The following is a 17127-nucleotide window of genomic DNA, read 5'->3' on the forward strand; positions in this document are numbered from 1 at the left end:
CTGCCTCCCTCTACGATCCCCCCCTCTGACCAATCTCTTGCCACTCATCTTCAGACCTGCTTAATCCAGTTTAGGGTTGCACTGGGCATTCATTTGGTTGGGAATTTTCCGGGGCATTACACGTAAGCAATCGGGTGCATCATGGCATCCAGATCACAGTGCCCACCGGTGCCAGAAAAGGGCTAAGGCCAAAAGTCAGTCCATTGGCATGGGGGTTTAGTGCCCATTACGGCACAAGGGGAATACAAGAAAGTATGTGAAACGAAAGCCTCTTGCCATCTTAACTCCACACCAAAGACAAGTGTGGGCAGCTTCCGAAAAGCGTTACCTCGGGTGAAGCCGGCACCCCCTGCCCTTTTCTTACCAGTCAAACCCACTGTGGTCCCATTCTGCACCTGGCACAGGGTTCACCTTTCCAGCCATGCCCGCTGCTCTCCCTTAGCACCGAGTGATGCCAGCCGTGCCCGGGCGCCTCTGTCCCAAACAAGCGCCCCCCGCCGTCCGTCCAGTCTCCCTGCCGCTCACTCGCTCTTGGCCGAGGCGGCCTTCCTCCGCACGTGGCGATGGCACGCGAGCTCGAGGAGCTCCAGGCCGCCCCAGAGCTTCTGCTGGCCGACGAAGAAGAGCACGAGGGCGGCGCAGTAGCAGCGCAGGGCGGCGCTCCAGTAGAGGCCGGCGAAGGAGAGCGCGATGAAGGCGCTCCAGTAGAGCAGCGAGGCCACCTTGATGAGCAGCACGCGCAGCTCCGACTTGCAGGGGGGGATGCGGCTGCGGCCCGTGCCGTCGAAGCGGCGCTCGCCCGTGTAGAACTCCTGCAGGCGGCGCTCCTTCTCGTGCCAGCGCTCCTGGCACCAGCGCTGCAGCTCTTCGGGCCCGCCGGGCAGCGAGGCCACAGGGTAGCGGCGCACGTGGAAGTGGATCTCCCTCGGGAAGTGGCCGGTCAGGAGGTGGCGCTCCGTCTGAGGGATGTTCTGCGGGTATGCCACCGTGATGTCGTGGATGGCGTCCAGATTGTCACCTGCAAGAAGCACAGGGAGGGAGGCAGTCAAGGTGGCACTTCTAGAGCCAAGAAGGAGCAGATGGCACATGCCAGCTTAAGGTTTAAATGTAAATCTATACATTTATCTAAAGGCACTATAAACATCAGTGAGATGAAATGAAAAGTCTGGAGCCCCCGCTGGCTGGCTGGCTGGCTGCCTACTTGAGAATGGCATTCCACTGGCAGGGGCCACCGTCTACCGTTGTGCCACCTGCACACCATCGGTGGGGTTCTCCTGGGTGCCCACTTTGAAGGCCTGTTTTTTTTTTCGGTTTTTCTTATCAGACTGCAGCAGATTAAGGAATTATGCCAAATGGCCACTGGCACTAACTCCTTGAGCAAAGATGCCCACCTCAAAAGTTAAGAGGGCACCAGTGACGTTATCTTTATGTCCAGGCCCCCTTAGTTCATGGAAATAAACTAACAATGAATGTGACACCTAGAAGATGGGGCTCAAGTGACCTTAATGACTTGGCAAATGTCACACCTTGATGGGAGCTGGGCCATCCAGGAAGACCACAGCCACTTGCCCGCATCATTAGATTCCCAAGCAGCCATTTGACAGATGGCACCAAACACACAATAATTAAAGCACATCAGGTGCCCAGACTGGCACAGAGCACAGCATGAGCTGCCAGTATGAAAAGCGGTGCCATGCTGGAACTCTCCTGATCAAAGAGCATTGAGCTGGAGGAGTCCTTAAAGCCAGTGTTGCTCTGCCTCCTCCGCTCATAAATGAAGTCCAGCTGGTGAATCGGAGGGCGTTTCATCAGTGCGGGCACAAACACTGGCATCACGCAAAAAGACAGTTTCCTTGTGGGGAGTAACAAAGTGTGCCAAATAAAAAAGAAACTGAAACAACTGGCAGAGGGGCAGCATCCTGTGAGCTGGAGTTCCAGTTACCACAAATGTCCACAAGGCGGCAGTGCAGCAGCGGCTGGCGAGCAGGCCCGTTGTCAATGCTGAGCTCAAGTGCGCCCCCAGTGGAGCGGCTCGGCTACTGCACCCCCTTTGCGAACGACATTGCCGATGAGATGCTCACCTCTGCGCAGCCGCTCGACGATGAAGGTGAAGCCGGTGGTCCGGGGGTGAAGCACATACTCGTATCTCTGCAGGCCGTTCTTCTCCGCAAACTCGTCACTGCGGGCCTGAGTGTTGGCTGACCCAAAGAACAGGGATGAAAAGAAAAGAGCGTGAGCATCGCAGCCCCTGAAACATCTCAGCAGAAGACCCCCCCCCCCACCCCCAAGCCAGGCGGCAGCAGCTTACTGGAGATGGACAGATGTGGAGAGGGCACTGAGGCCGACATGAAGCTAGCAGCGCCTAACGCTGCCCCAGGCCTGAGGGGCTTGGCCCGGCCTGGATTTAATCGGTGGCGGACATCAGAGACCCCCCGAGGACAAACGACAGCATAAACTGAAGACCTCGACTTTAGAGTGAACAATGGCCTCTTATGGGGAAACAAACAAAGAGGTGCAGCCCCCTTCAATTCTGGGGGGTCCGCCCGTGACATGAACACCAGCAGAGACCAGAAGCAGCCGCCACCTGAAGTGTCCCGGGGGTATTTCACAGGGCCCTCCTGTTGAGACCCCCAGTCTTTGACAATTTCACATGATGGACGTGGGCGGCCGTCAGCATCGTACTCGTCAGCTGTGGCTCCGCCCAGCAGCCAAACGACGGGATGCCATTGGCTACCAGTGAAGGGGGCGACTGCAGGTTCAACATCAAGACCACCCGGTGTCTCTGAGCCCCCCACCCGGCCCCAGGCACACAAGCTGGACATACGTGTGAGGTCAGTTCCCTCCGGAAAGAGCAGCAGCTGCAGGGGCTCCCGGATGTCACAGAAGTAGTCCAGCATGGCCTCCATGTGGTGGCGGTCCTCCTCCCACCTCCTCTGGATGAAAATGAAGGCTGCGACTTGCATGGCCCACCCTGCGGGAGACAGCAAAGTGACAAAAGAGTGAAGGAGAGGAGCCACTGGGCTGAGGGACACGTGGGGGACACCACACCTGTGCAGGGTGACCGAAGCTGGGGACGGCCTTCACCTGCGAGTCACCGCCTCCAAACGGGTACCAAACCAAACAAGAGTGACGGGCGCGAGGGGACGTCAGGCCCCGCACTGCCATCCTGCTGTCCCGTGTCGGTCCCCCAGACCCGGTGAGGTCACAAGGGAAGACAGCCCACCATACAGGCTCCGTGATCAGGTCGGTGGTGGGCGGAGCCAATGCTGTGGTCAGTTGGACCGCCTGGCGTCGGTCAGCGTGGTCAGGCCCCTGCCAGGCTACAGTGCAACATACACACCGTCTTTGGTCGTCGCCGTTTCTTCTTTTCCTTCTGGGAACTAAGTGGTCCGGAGCCACCAAAGGGGACCACCTGCTTCAATTCAGCTCAAAGTGACAAAATGTGACATGGGGGGGGGGGGGGCGCTTCAATTCAATAAAATGGACATCTGCGGTCAAACACCCACACAGGCTGGCCAAAAGGAGCACTAGCACTGGCTACCGGACCAGTAAAGGGCACTACTGTATATACAACAAGTGCCAAACGTGACAGGCGCCATATTAATGAACGATGGGCACCCTATTGATTCTAAACAGATACAATGTTGGAGTGGCACTCTCTTAGACTGGCACATCGACTGATCAATACGCACTACGTATGTAACTGACACACATTAATTAATGCTAAAGACATATCAGAGCAAAAGGCAGACAAGAATGGCATCTGGCAAGTAGACGTGAAGGGCACTATAAAGCAGACAGTGCTCGAGTATCAGACGGGCTCTGCGCGGCCACGCCCACCATGGCACTCCACAGGCCTCACCCGTGGGTGTGCCGCCGACACCGGTGGTCTTTACTGAACGTGCCCACTGGGCAGGGATGAACAAAGGGAGGGCGGCACACCCTGTGACTGGCACCAGTGACGGCCAGCCCCAGTGTGGCTCCCCCCGCCGTCCCCTCCACGTCACGAGCTTCATGGGGCCTTTCAAGAGCCAGCGGCTGCCCCTCAGCCCTCCTTTTGTCTTTATCGCCACCTGCTGGCCTCTACGCTACTGCCAATGCCATTGGGCCTCAGGACCCTAGTGGTCCCCATTTGTCCACTGTGGTGTGCAGAGGCACCCGGTTCCAATTGCACCTACGGGGACCCCCCACCCCCAGCTGTCCCAGTCACATTAAGGTAGCACCCGTTACCCTGGCTCTTCCTCCAGGTAGCGTACACGTAGTATCTTGTGCCCTGATGCTATCTCGCTGTTTGACTCCATCTTTGATTGTGCTGCCAGTGCTCTCAACTTTCTCCAACTGCCAATTAAAGACAAAAAAAAATTCAAACACTCTGCCCGGGCACCTCCCTGCTGACGAAATGCGAGGGCAGCGCAGCTCGCCATTCTACCAGAAGGACAAGTGGGTGTCTGCCTGTCAGGCATCAGTTTGGAGCTCCTGTCTTGGTGCGCACTGCCACCTCCCAGCCCCTTGAGACCGAATCACCACTAGTGTGGTGTTTGCATGTTCTCTCTGAGGTTGTCTTTCAAGATGAACCCCTGAACCTTCAACAAAGAGACAGCCATGCAAGGCGCTATATGAGAAATAGATAAGTAAGGAATGACGGGCGCTATGTAATACAGGAGATATAGTCACCATGCTGTGAACCCTTGACTCTGTGAAGGGCGCCACATGATAGATGGACTAAAATCTCACAAAAAGGAATTTGAGGATTGCAGACTTGGGCAATGCCAAGAGAACTGCCCCCATGAGGCGCTATATGCTGTAGAGATGACGGAGCCCAAGTGGTGTTTCGTGACCCACATGTGCCCGTGTGTCGTACAAAGGACGTGCCATATTGGTCACAGTGGCCATCAGTGTGGTCTTCACCCTCCTCTCTACCTGTGGCGGGTCCACAGGGGGTCCCAGAGCCGAGCCTGCCAGCTGTTTGATTTGGTGGTCCTCTCTGGACGCGATGTCACCAGCCCAGCACACCCCCACTGGCCATCACAGAGTGGTACACGATGCACAGAATGTCACCTCCCACAGTCTGCTCGACGGAGCCACCTCTGCCCCTCTTCTCCAGTTGTATGGTCATGGAGGTGGACCCCCAAGTACATGCAGCGGTGCCACTCCCACAATGCTGACCAGCCATAGTGTGACAGTTCCATGGTCTCATTGTCTCCCCCTGTCCCCTTTGCTCTGCCCCAATGCACCCCATTAGTGCAGAGCCATCAGAGGACTCCTGCAAGTGACACCACCTGCTCACACCATCCTCGAGTGTCACACACTGCCCAACAGGTGGTCCATCATCAGGACACCCCAGGCTCACCCACCTGCCTGTCTCGGAGGTGACCCCTTAATAGGGGTGGCAAGATGGTGCCTCGTCGTCACTGGGCTGCCAGCCCTGTCCAGGTTCCGCTCCAGTCTTTGAGCAATAGGCCAACATCCAGGGGTCCGGGTGGTCTCCTTGAAGGTCGGGGGGGTGGGCCGGTGCTCCACATTCCAGCACATTTGTTCACTCGCACCGTGCCAACTCAGGTAACTGGCTTCAGAGAGCGGAGTAGACCACCACGATGTGGAGGGTGGGCAGCTTTACGTTTCTGAGTGATGCCACGTTGGGGCTCGTAGCCCACGGACCTCCTCAGATGTTCGGCCAAAGCTCCGTCTGTTCTCGGGGGCTTCTACAGCTGCACAGAGGACTCGCTGCCCAAATCACCGTCTCATAAGGCACCTGCTCAGCCCTGAGCCGCGGGTACTACACTGTATGACTGGCACCTTCTGGTCAGCCCATGCCAAGCACAGGGTCACTCTAGAGTGGCGCCATCCTGTCGGGTCTCTTTGCCCCTTTCTGTACTGCCACCAGAAGACACACAGACACACACACACACACACACACACACACACATTGCTCGCCAGGTATACTTGGTGTTTCATGTGTGCCACCATTGCTGTTGATTTTGGTCAACTGGCACACACAAGGGAGGAACTCATCGCGCCAACTACACCCTCCGACACTTTAAACAGCCAACAGCCGCTAGAGGAGCAGACGTGTGCAAAAGTCAAGAAGCAAAGCCCACGGCGCCCCAAACCCCCCAATCAGAAGCGGACAGAACAGAACAGGCACTGACCGAAGCCGGGCACGGCCTTCAGGGGGGCCTTAAGGCAGATCTTCTCCAGTCGCAGGTAGCTGTAGCGCAGAAGGCAGTTCCACAAGAACATCCAGTCCAGGCGGGTGCGGTGGTTCATGATGATGACGCTGCGCTCGCCAGGGATGAAGCCGTCACCCGTGATCACCACCTTTGCCCCAAACACCATTTCCAGGAGAGCCTAAAAAAGCAAAAGAGAACACACTGATGGCAGCCATTCTGTGCCTGGCGTCACCGGTCAAAGTCCCTGTCCTTACCTGCCAACGAGTTGACAAGTTCACCAAACCACTCGCCCAGGGTTCGGGTTCAAGGGGCTTTCATCAACTACATTTACCACACCCCGAAATCATTTTGGGGGTCTGTCATTTGTAACGCTGATTTGTGACACGGAAAAATTCTGGAACCACCAGGACTCTTCCTCCTAAAGCTGGTCATCGGGCAAGGAAGTGACCAACCAGCCAGTGGTCTCAGAGATGGCACAGCCTGTTAGAAGGACGACCAATATGTCAATCGGATGGAAGCCCCTCCTGGGTAAAAGGCACACAACAGCCCACCAGGATGAGCACGGCAAGCACTGCCCAACACCCGCCTAATGCCAACCCTTCGATGAAGGAGACTGGTGGCACCAGCACGACCCGCCTAATGCCAATCCTTCGATGAAGGAAACTGGTGGCACCAGCACGACCCGCCTAATGCCAACCCTTCGATGAAGGAAACTGGTGGCGCCAGCACGACCCGCCTAATGCCAACCCTTCAATGAAGGAGGCCAGTGGTGCCAGCACGACACGCCTAAGGGCAACCCTTTGATGAAGGAGGCCGGTGGCACCAGCACAACCCGCCTAATGCCAACCCTTTGATGAAGGAGGCCAGTGGCGCCAGCACGACCCGCCTAATGCCAATCCTTCGATGAAGGAAACTGGTGGTGCCAGCACGACCCGCCTAAGGGCAACCCTTTGATGAAGGAGGCTGGTGGCGCCAGCACAACCCGCCTAATGCCAACCCTTCGATGAAGGAGGCCGGTGGCGCCAGCACAACCCACCTAATGCCAATCCTTTCGATGAAGGAAACTGGTGGCACCAGCACGACCCGCCTAATGCCAACCCTTCGATGAAGGAGGCCGGTGGCACCAGCACGATCCGACTAATGGCTTCACTGGCTTGGCGGGTGACATTCTGTGCCTTCTCTCTACCTCATGTGGTTTGCCTGATAGGAGACTGGGTATCCAGTGCCAGGTAAGCATCACCCAGGCCCAGGTGCCCCTCCCCTCACCTGCCGGTGGGCAGTGTGTACAACCAGAAAGATGGCATCAGCAGCTGGCCTTTATTCTTATAAGGTGCCAGGCACCTTCGCCCAGTTTGCCTTTGTGCTGGTGACTGTAAACCCGGAAAAAGTGAGATGGAAAAATGAATGGCTGGTGTCATCGACTGGCCCAGGGTTTGCCCCTCCTTGTGCCCCATGTTGCCAGGATACTGCCCACAGCTTTTCACAATGAGCCTCACAAACCAAAGGGGGGCACACGAACCTAACAGGAGGCAGAGAGCCCAGGAGGGCAGAATTGGCCAGCGAGGGCAGCGCCTAGCGGACTAGGCTTTAAACTGCAAGGGCACGGGTTCAGCTCTGACACACTGCATGATGCCACACTGCATGCCAGCACACAAGAGATGAAAACTTTAAGGCACTTGAAATGGCGCTATATAAAGGCAAACGGAGGCCTTGCTATTTAAAGACCCAAATGTGAAACAAAGTTAAAAAAACAGAAAGCCCCCATCAGAGGTTTGCCCAATGTCGGTGCTAGTCAGAGTCCAGAGATGGGCACAGCACATGCACAGCGGGCAAAATGGAGACGTCAGCGGGCACATCACTCAGCTGCCCGCTGCTCTGGGCCAATGGCAATCAGACCAGAGGGTACTTACCACGGGCAGAGTGAGCCATGTGGCAACAATGCGGTCTGTGAGCCAGCGGGTACCAGGCTGGGAGAAGAACATCAGGGGCAGGAAGGGGCCCAGCATAAAGACACTGCCAAAAAAGCTGCCCAGGAACAGGGTGGCCAGGAAGTAGAGACCTCGTACTGATGCCATGACCTAAAGGGACAGAAAGAAGAAATGGTCAAAACTGCCGCCTCCACACCATGCCCAGTCATCAACGTGGCATTCAGACTGACGTCGCCCTCCACCCCAACTTCACCAAAGTTGAGATCAGGAAGACCCCAAAACTCAAGTGGTCTTCATCTTGCCACCTGCATGTGCTTTAGGTCAAAAGCTCACAGCTGGCATCATGTGTCTCCTCTTAACCTTATCACTTTGCCCTCTCAGCTCAGAGCCCACCAAACGTGGGCGCAGTACTCCAGAGGAGAACTCCCAGTTGCATTATGGGTGCCAAAGGACAAATGTGCCACTGTGGACGCTGACCAGTTGTGCTCTGCAGACCCAGACGTCATCACTCGCATTACAAGTCACAGCCTGTCACCATGGCGATGTCACGTGTCACATGGCATAGCAACGGAGGTTGCTGGTAACAAGAAGCCCTCCAGTATCACAAAACGGCAAACATACACGTTAGAAAACACATGAGCGCCCCCTGCAGGCTTCACTCTGATCATTAAAAAGAGCCCCCGGGCCCCAATAATTTATGAAAACGTCCTGAATACATCTCCCATCCCTCTGACCTCCTATAGGTGGGCACGAGAGACTGCTGGCATCCTCACTTGCTACACAACTGAGCCCAGAGGGCTGAGAAGGACTGATGGACATTTGAGTTAATGATCCCTCCCCCCAATTTGGTCCTGCCAACTATGCCAACATGGTGGGCACCACTGCCTCAAAGATCCTGCATCTCGGGTTCGAACCCATGCCTGGTCAGACATTCTGCATGGAGTTTGCTCCTTCTACCTTTGGGTGTCTAAACTGGTTTGGGTTGGTATGTATGAGTAGCCCCTGCTGGTGTGAACCAGATGTGCCAATGGGTGCCCACAACAGTTTCTTCTTTTTTTAAGTGAAACTGGCATCCATCAGCAAGAGTAAGACTAAGATGAAGATGACCACGGCAGCCACCCGTGCCCATGCCCTCTTGGCTCCTCTGCAATGCTATAAATAGCGGCGCCAGTCATTTTAGAGAATTCTTGGCAAGGAGCGCAGACGTGAAATTCAAAGGGCAGAGAGGCGGCCGTCACCAGCACAAGACGCACATCCTGGAAAAGAAGGCAGAAAAACGAAAAGGGCAGCGGCGCCCACAAACGTCTCCTTATTAAGGCAAAGGAGGCTCCAAATCCAGCTGGATGGCTCAAGTGGCCTCAGGGTCAGCAGCAGCGGGCGCAACGGATTGTGAACAGAGTGGAGGGCGAGTGACCCCAAGGACGAGCAGACAAACAGGAATGACCACCGACTTCACTCCAGTGTCACCCCCACATTCCAGATCATATGTTTGGGAGTTGCTCTGTGCTTAACCATCCACTAGAGGGCAACGCAACTTGGGACACAAAACTTAACAGCACTCTGCCACTCCCTCACAAACTTACATGGATGGCACGTGTGGTGGCCACTAAAAGTCACCTCCAATCCAATACCTGCCACTACAGTCATGCGGGGGGGTCTAACCACAACATGCCCGGATCAGGCACAGGATGGCAGAGCTCCACATCACCTGGAAAATCCCTGGTGCTGCCTTGGAGTCCATCCACGTTCTGGGGCACCAGGCCCTGGCATGCCGAAGCCATGCGGTGAATCAACAACAGGAAGTGTTGGCCGCCGCTGCCACCTCAACACACACAGGTGCTCTGCAGACGGAGACGCCTCAGTTTCGTCGGCCCCCACGGCCTGCGGTCACTAGTGGGCTCACATGTGGCGCACCTGACCCAGATGGCACTAGGAAACACCTGGGCACCGAGCCCAGTGCAGGACAGAGGGGACCTTAAATCTGAATAAGCTGTCTTGAGGAGGGGAGGAGGTGGCGGTGTGGTGGTGGTTGGGCAGCTGCTGTGCTCTGATGGCACTTCTCGTATATAGACTGGGCACAGCATGTGACACGTGCAGCCTCAGGGGGTCTGGAGGTCCGTCACCCCCTGGCAGACATCGACTCTCTCACTGACCACCATCTGTGGTGACTGCTGTGGTGGGCCACACCGAGTGACCGTCGTAGTCTAACCACCCATATGAACGCTGACCTTAATGATATGACAGGTCGGAGACCCCACCGCCCTTCTTCACTGGCAGTGACCAACATGACAAGAAAAGCTGCCGTAAATCACTGGGGGTGGGTGTGCTTGGTGGGCAGCAGATGGTCACCATGTCCAGGGCTCGCTCTCTCTCTCTCTGCATCTCCGCCATTGTTTCTGCTTTCTGCTGCTTTCACTGTCCTGTGGACCCTGGGAGACGGACCACCACAAACAAATGAAGGGGTGCCACAGCACGGGCCACCGAGGGTCTGCTGCGGGTCTGCAGGTTCTTTTTGGCTTCGGGTGTCTTCATGTTTTTATTGTTACATTCGTGATGGCACCGCATCGCCGTTTCATTCAGTTTTTTGGTCTCGTGTGCCGCCATCTGAGGGGTCTCTAAACAGCCCAAGAAATCACTCTGTGGCATCGTAACTAAGCGCTGCCCACCTGCCTGAGCTGGGGGCCTTTGAGTTACATCCCACCCTGGTGTGCCATGCAGGGAGGACTCGACAGAACGGACAGCATGGCAGCAACGATGGTGCACTGTGGTTGGCGCGACATTAAGCTGAGCACTCTGGCACAGAGTGCTACAGAGCTAGGGTGAAATACGAGGGACAGACAGGTGGGCAATGCCAAGGTGCGGTCTGAAGATGTAGAAAATGGAGGAGGATTCAGCGAACGTGAAGCTCCCAGACCTTCTCAACGGTGCTTCTGAAAGAGGAAGACGTCGGTACAACACGCCAGCCACCACTGCGCCACATCTAACCACGGAAAGTTCACATGAAAGCGAGGCGCCCGCGACACCTGCTGTCAGTTACAGAAGTGGGAGCCGAGCCTGGCACAGGGGATGGAAACTTCCAGATAAGCCCCACGCACACCCACACCCACACACAGCCATCTGAGGACTAGGAGTGCAATTCATAAATCAGAATGTGCCGCTGGCATTCAGAAGGGGCACCGATTCAGAAAGAAGCCACCTGATCTTATGAGGCCCACTCAAAAGGGCACTCGAGCGCCGATAACGTTGGCATTTCAGCCGAGCACACAAAACTCATGGGGGCCACTAGAGAAGTCACAGCCGACACTTTAAAGGACATGGAGCAGGAGAAACGGGCAAAGCACCGGGAGCACAGAGGCTCCCTCTGAGATGGGCACACAACTCTCAGTGACCAACCAGCGTGCCAAAGCAACGAAGAGAGAAAAAGCAAAACACAAACACCACAAGAGGGGCACAGACTGCAAGGGGCGCTAGTGGGCGATGGTCACCTCACCCCTGGACTGAAGGGCACGTCCTGAAGGTGAGACGTGGTGACCCCAGCAAAGCCCTCAGGGTCACCGATAACACCTGCCAGCAGAAGCAAAAGTCACATCTTGTGGTGTGTGGAGCCCACCCTGGCAGTACCGGGTGGCAGGCAGGACATGGCTGTGCACAGGGCGCCACCTACAGCCACACTTGCAAGGGGCCAACTGGATGACAGCAGGGATGTGGAAGACACGGGGAGGACATGCCAACTCCACCGGTCAAGGACACCCACCAACAACGCTCACCAACCTTTGGATGGCAGGACCACTAAATCGTGCCCTTGAGGACAGTGTGGGGACACCGAGGGGACGTGCACCCGAAACCGAAGGCTGAAGGCACATCTTCACGCACACACACACACACAGGATTGGGCAAAATTAAACTGGTGAAAATCCTGGGAGCCGCCCGCTGTGGTCTGCCACGTCTATGGGGGTCTTGGGCTCTGCTGGCACGCGTTTGACTTTTTCTTTTGAATTTGTTTTGCTTTGCTTTGCTCTGCCTTTGAATGTTGTGTGCCGGTGACAACACCCAGTGTCACATCAGAGTCCACTGGCCACGACAGCCAAAGCGTGTGACATCTTAATTCATCCGCGTGCCATTCAGAGGGCACTTTGGACTGATGCCACCCGTCTGTCTCGAATACCAACCTTGGGGTCTGCTGTATTGGTGGACTGGTCACTGGGGGGGGCTAAAGAGGCGCAGACACAATTACGACAAAGACCAACCCTGAAGCCGACAAGGGGGGCTTCATTCACACCTCGGGATTCCTGGATGTTTCTGCACGTCAGCCACCTCTGCAACTTTCAGCAGATTGCAAAACCCCAGCAGGGGAAACCCCGGCAACTTCGCCCACTCCGCCCACCCTGGAGCCCTCGGGCGCCCACCACCGAAAGCAGCCTGCCACGTCAACAACGGAGTGCGAGTTTCCACCAAACAGAGACGGGTGCCCGCCAAGGGGAACGCTCCGCCATTCTGAAGGCTTCCTCTCGGTTTATGTGGCTTTAGACTTTCTGGCTCTCGTCGCTCACACACGGGTACCGGTGCCAATGGACACATCAGGCGCATCATGTGACTTGGTGGGCACGCCGCCATTTAAGCTGGCACTGGGAGACTCGCCTTGTCCAGTCCTGCCACTGCTCTGGTCCTCGGCCATGTGGGACTTTGGTTTGCACATACGTTTGCTGTTACCGTCATGTGAGAAAGTAAGTGCACCCCATGGAAACGGTGGACTTTTTCATCGCATCTTCAGGCAAACAACATCCACGGATCAAGATGGCCGACCTGAACACAAACACAATGCAATATTTGGTGACTAAACGATTGAAGAGGCAAAGTTGGAATGGGAAAAAGTAAGTGCACCCTTGGCCCTTGTGGGCTCCCCCATGCCAAATCCCCTCAGACACGCCGTGTCCGTGGATGCTCCTGCATTTCTGGCCTGTTTCGACATTTGAGGGAGGCTAGGCCATCCCCCTCCATCTCCTGCTGGATCCGCCAGTGTCCAAAGGTCCGTTCCCAGTCTGAGCTCCACTTGCAGACGGAGGGTCTCACATTCTCCTCCAGCCCACTGTGATATGAAGCAGAACTCACAGCCTTCACAGCAGAACATCCGCACCAGCGGGCTTCACAGCGGGAAGTCTCCCGACAGGTTGGCATGCAGGCCTGATGTTACTGTGGCCAGGCAGCTCCATCTTCAAGTCACCCGCCCAGAAGGCCTGGTCCTTGTTGTCTCACTTGGATGTTCTTTGTGGACAGCCAAGGCTTCATCTTGGCACACCTGGCATGAGGGTCACATTTGAGCAAACTCTCTTTGATGGCAGATGCCTGCAATTTGACAGCAGCTGTGGCAGGAGTTTGTACCTGCAGATGCCACTATGCCCACTTGGGGCCAGTCCAGGCGCCTGTCCTTAGAGTGGAATGAGTGACCTTAAATGATTTGGCAATCTTCTTAAATCCCTGGCCGGACCCCTCTGACACCATGCCACACATGCCAGACCCTCAGTCAGGTAGGTCCCAAAGGCAGTTCTGAAGCCCTGATAAGTGACCCTATGGTGGCACTTGCTTCGTCCATGTGACATTTCTTCATTTTTAGTTATTTGAATTATGAGGATGATAGCAGCGTGTCAGTGTGATGTGTCACTTGCTCAGGTGGCTCACCTTTACCTGGAGGCACACTGGCATGAAGATCATTCAGATGTACTGACAAGGGCAACCACTTCCATGGGGTGGACTTAAGACTGCACCTCCTGATCTCCTTTGCCCCCCATGGCTGGCCAGCTTGTGATCTCTGGAAGAGCAGACAGCCCGCCTGGATGGTCACCTGTGACCATGTCACAGCCACTGGCAGCAGGCGGTGCCCTCTTATTGCACTAATATGGCATGTCAACCAATGCAGTAAAATGAGAGCCTCCTTCACGTCCCAGCAAATCAATGACATGGACATTCACAAGCAGGCCCACAGGGGGCGCTCTCGTCCACACGCAGCGGGCAGCTGAGCAGGACCAGGCGTGTGTCACCTCCACACTCAGACACACCCCTGACGGGCAGCCTGCCCTTTGCGACTCCTTCAGCCTCCCACTAATGGTCATTTCTGGGAGCCCCTCATTGGGATTCTCTGGAGATGCAAGCCACTAAACCTGGCACTGGCCTGGAAAGGTCACAAAAAAACCCAGAAAGCCATCCAGAAAGCAAAGGCCACCAATGGAGGATGACGGAGTTGGCCACGAAGGAGGAAGGGGACGAGCACAGGACCCTCGGCAGACAGTCCAGCACACTGTGGGGGTCTCTCTGGGGGAGGCCTTCTCCTTCAGCCTCTCCTCCTCTTCCTCGCTGGCTCTTCAGGGCCCTCCAGCTGTTTGTAACTTGTAAAGCTGGACCTCCCGCACATATAGGGGGCGCTATAGTGAATGACGCCCTCTCAGGGTCTCCTCATCAGATGGTTGTTCAGGTTTCAGCCCCCCCGACAGCCCCCATCACGATCTGTTTATTAAGTTTAGACTTCACTGCCAGCCCGCTGTCCTCTGCAGCTTCTTCTTCGGCAACTCGCCATCATCAGCCGGGACCCCCTCTGTGCACGTCAAACACTGACCCCTGCTGGCCACCGCTTCTATTCATAAAGGCCATCCTACCGTGCCCCCCTCTTCCTGGCAGGTGTCATTTGGTTGGCAGTCTCCCACTTACAGTCACTGGCACACACAAGGGTCTCCAAGTATGCCCACCCAGCCCTGGCAACTGTCTGCTGGCTCCAGTTTAAGGTTTCCGATGCCCTCCAAGGCCTGACTCTCTGCCCCGTGTTGGTCTGAAGATCTCCATGGTTACTGCGGTGGTCCTCTCAACTCTTCCCTGCTCTCACCCTGCAGCTTTGGAGATGATAGGATGGCACGAATGCTGAGACTGGGAGGTGAGGGTCAAACACGGGCATCAAGACGTCAACCATCTGACAATGAAGCAAACCTGGCAGGGAGTCAGTAGACCAAGAGAAGCTCAAGAAAGCTGCCTTGAGAGAAAGACCCTCCATCCTGGGTGCCGTGGACCACGCGATGACTCTCGACTTTCAGCAAATGGCCATGCCCACAAAACACACAAACACAACTTCAAAATGCCACAAAGCAGCAACGGTGCCAACCACCCATCCACCTTCTCCAAGCTGGACTTGGGTCTTCTTCAGGGCCCACCCCAGCAAATACTGGGCATGAAGCAGGAATGCCACCTGGACCACCTGACCAGCAGAAGGACACAAACCTCCAGAAGGTCAAACGGTCATCTCGCCGGTCAGCCCTGCTAATCAATGACACTGAGGGTCGTCACCAGGTGGCCACTCTTAGTTGTCACCACTTGTGCACTGTGGGTGTCAAATGGACGTGGAGATGGCGAGACATCGAGGACCTCCTGCGCCCAACGATGCCACCGTTTTGGCTTGGCTTGGTGTACCAGCCTGTAGACGGACTCGGAGGTGGCAGGCCCCAGTGTAACATCTTGTCACCGTCAATGGATTTGGTGTGTCCTCGACGTCAGCCCCGCCGACATGGGACAGAAAACCAGAAGTTTGGCTTCCTACTTGTCAAAACAATTGTCACCTGCTGCCATCGAGCGAGACACGGAGCCGCAGGTGACAACGCTGAAGAGAAAGCTTAAAAAGCGGAGGGAAGGAAAAAGAAAAGAAAAAAAAGAAAAGAAAAAGCGCCTTTCATGTTCAAAGGCAAAGCCACCTGAAGTGACAAACAGGAAATCAACGCCTCAGCCGCAGGGTGTGCACAAACGGCACGGTCCTCCGGGGGGGCCACACACAACACCTGGGGGGCTCTCGGCCGCGTCCCCAAACGTCGACTCCTCGGCGGCCTTCACACAGTAGGACGATAAACAGACTACCGGGGGGCTCCAGCGGGACACACCTCACCCTCCATGGGCCACAGGTGGGCTCTCCAACGGGCACCGTGGGCAGAGTCTCCTTAAAAACGGTAAGAAATCCACGGGCAAAAAAAGAAAAGTCGAGCAGAAACAAAAAGTGCCTGAAACTCGGTCGAGAATCACAAACCCGAGACCCCCAAATCCGAAGAGTGGGGCTTCAGCGGCAGCAGCGTCACGACCGTGGCATCTCTTCCAAGGGGCACCAGGACCACCACAGTGTGCCTTTCAGCTGCCGTTTTCAAGTGACCAGACAGGAATACGAAGAACAAACGGTGAGGCTGGGGACATCGGGGACCTGGACAGCGGTGGGCAGGCTGGCAGACGGTGAAGTGGAATGTCAGTAAACGAAGAGGGTTACACGGACTACACCATGGGGGTCTGACACTTGAGGACGTGGCTGTCCTCCCAAAGTCCAAAGACATGCAGGTTGGGTGGACTGGCTACCCTGTTGTCCCTGCCTTGTGCCCAAAGTGTGCCAGCTTCCCTGGGACCCTGTTCTGGATAAGCAGATTAAGGAAAGGAACAGACTGGGTGGCCTGGCGGAATGGTCTGCTCTCGTCCAAACAGTGCCAATGGGCCAGTCCCATGGTGCCCTCCATTCCTTCCCTTCAGGTGGTCCCTGCAGCCGAGACACGGCCCCCAAGAGTCGGGGGGCACATCACTCTCAGGGGCCGTCTACTGCCACAAGGCCGCTGCCCGCACGCCAGTCTTAATGAGCTGAGCGACACTGGGGAGCAGCGGGCATGCGAGGTGATGAGGCCAGCGGAAGTGCTATTTTTAAATGTCCTAATCCCGCTGTCATTCCGTGTCACCTCGTTTCACACCGCCGCACGCCACGGCCGGCCCTAAACAGCTGCCGTCACCTCCTCTGTGGCCAAAATAACAAACAAATGACGCATCCGTACCAAGCACATCAGCCCCCACCTGCTGGGGTCCGATGACCACCTCGGCCTTATGCCAATTACGGGCCACTCGAGGGCGCCATCGGTCACCTGTTCAAAATAATGGCGGGATGTCCACCAGGATTTGGTGACCTCAGCTGTGTCAGTGACCAGGGACAACTGGGCAGACCGAGTGGTGCACAAAGGCACACGTGACAGAAA

The 17127-nt window shown here is 56.0% G+C and overlaps 1 protein-coding gene across 1 annotated transcript in view; it reads right to left on the bottom strand.

Annotated features, from left to right (window-relative positions):
* Positions 1-424: 424 nt before the first annotated feature.
* lclat1 (lysocardiolipin acyltransferase 1) overlaps positions 425-17127 on the bottom strand; it is a 22087-nt gene continuing 5384 nt past the window's right edge. The window contains exons 2-6 of the mRNA XM_028796289.2: positions 8081-8248; positions 6150-6348; positions 2825-2971; positions 2082-2198; positions 425-1018 (exon numbers count right to left, since the gene is read on the bottom strand). Of these exons, the coding sequence (XP_028652122.2) occupies positions 522-1018; positions 2082-2198; positions 2825-2971; positions 6150-6348; positions 8081-8245 (1125 nt within the window). The 5' untranslated portion in view covers positions 8246-8248 and the 3' untranslated portion in view covers positions 425-521. The remainder of the gene's footprint in view (positions 1019-2081; positions 2199-2824; positions 2972-6149; positions 6349-8080; positions 8249-17127) is intronic.

Source organism: Erpetoichthys calabaricus, chromosome 3, assembly GCF_900747795.2.
Source record: "Erpetoichthys calabaricus chromosome 3, fErpCal1.3, whole genome shotgun sequence".
Classification (NCBI taxonomy): Eukaryota; Metazoa; Chordata; class Cladistia; order Polypteriformes; family Polypteridae; genus Erpetoichthys; species Erpetoichthys calabaricus.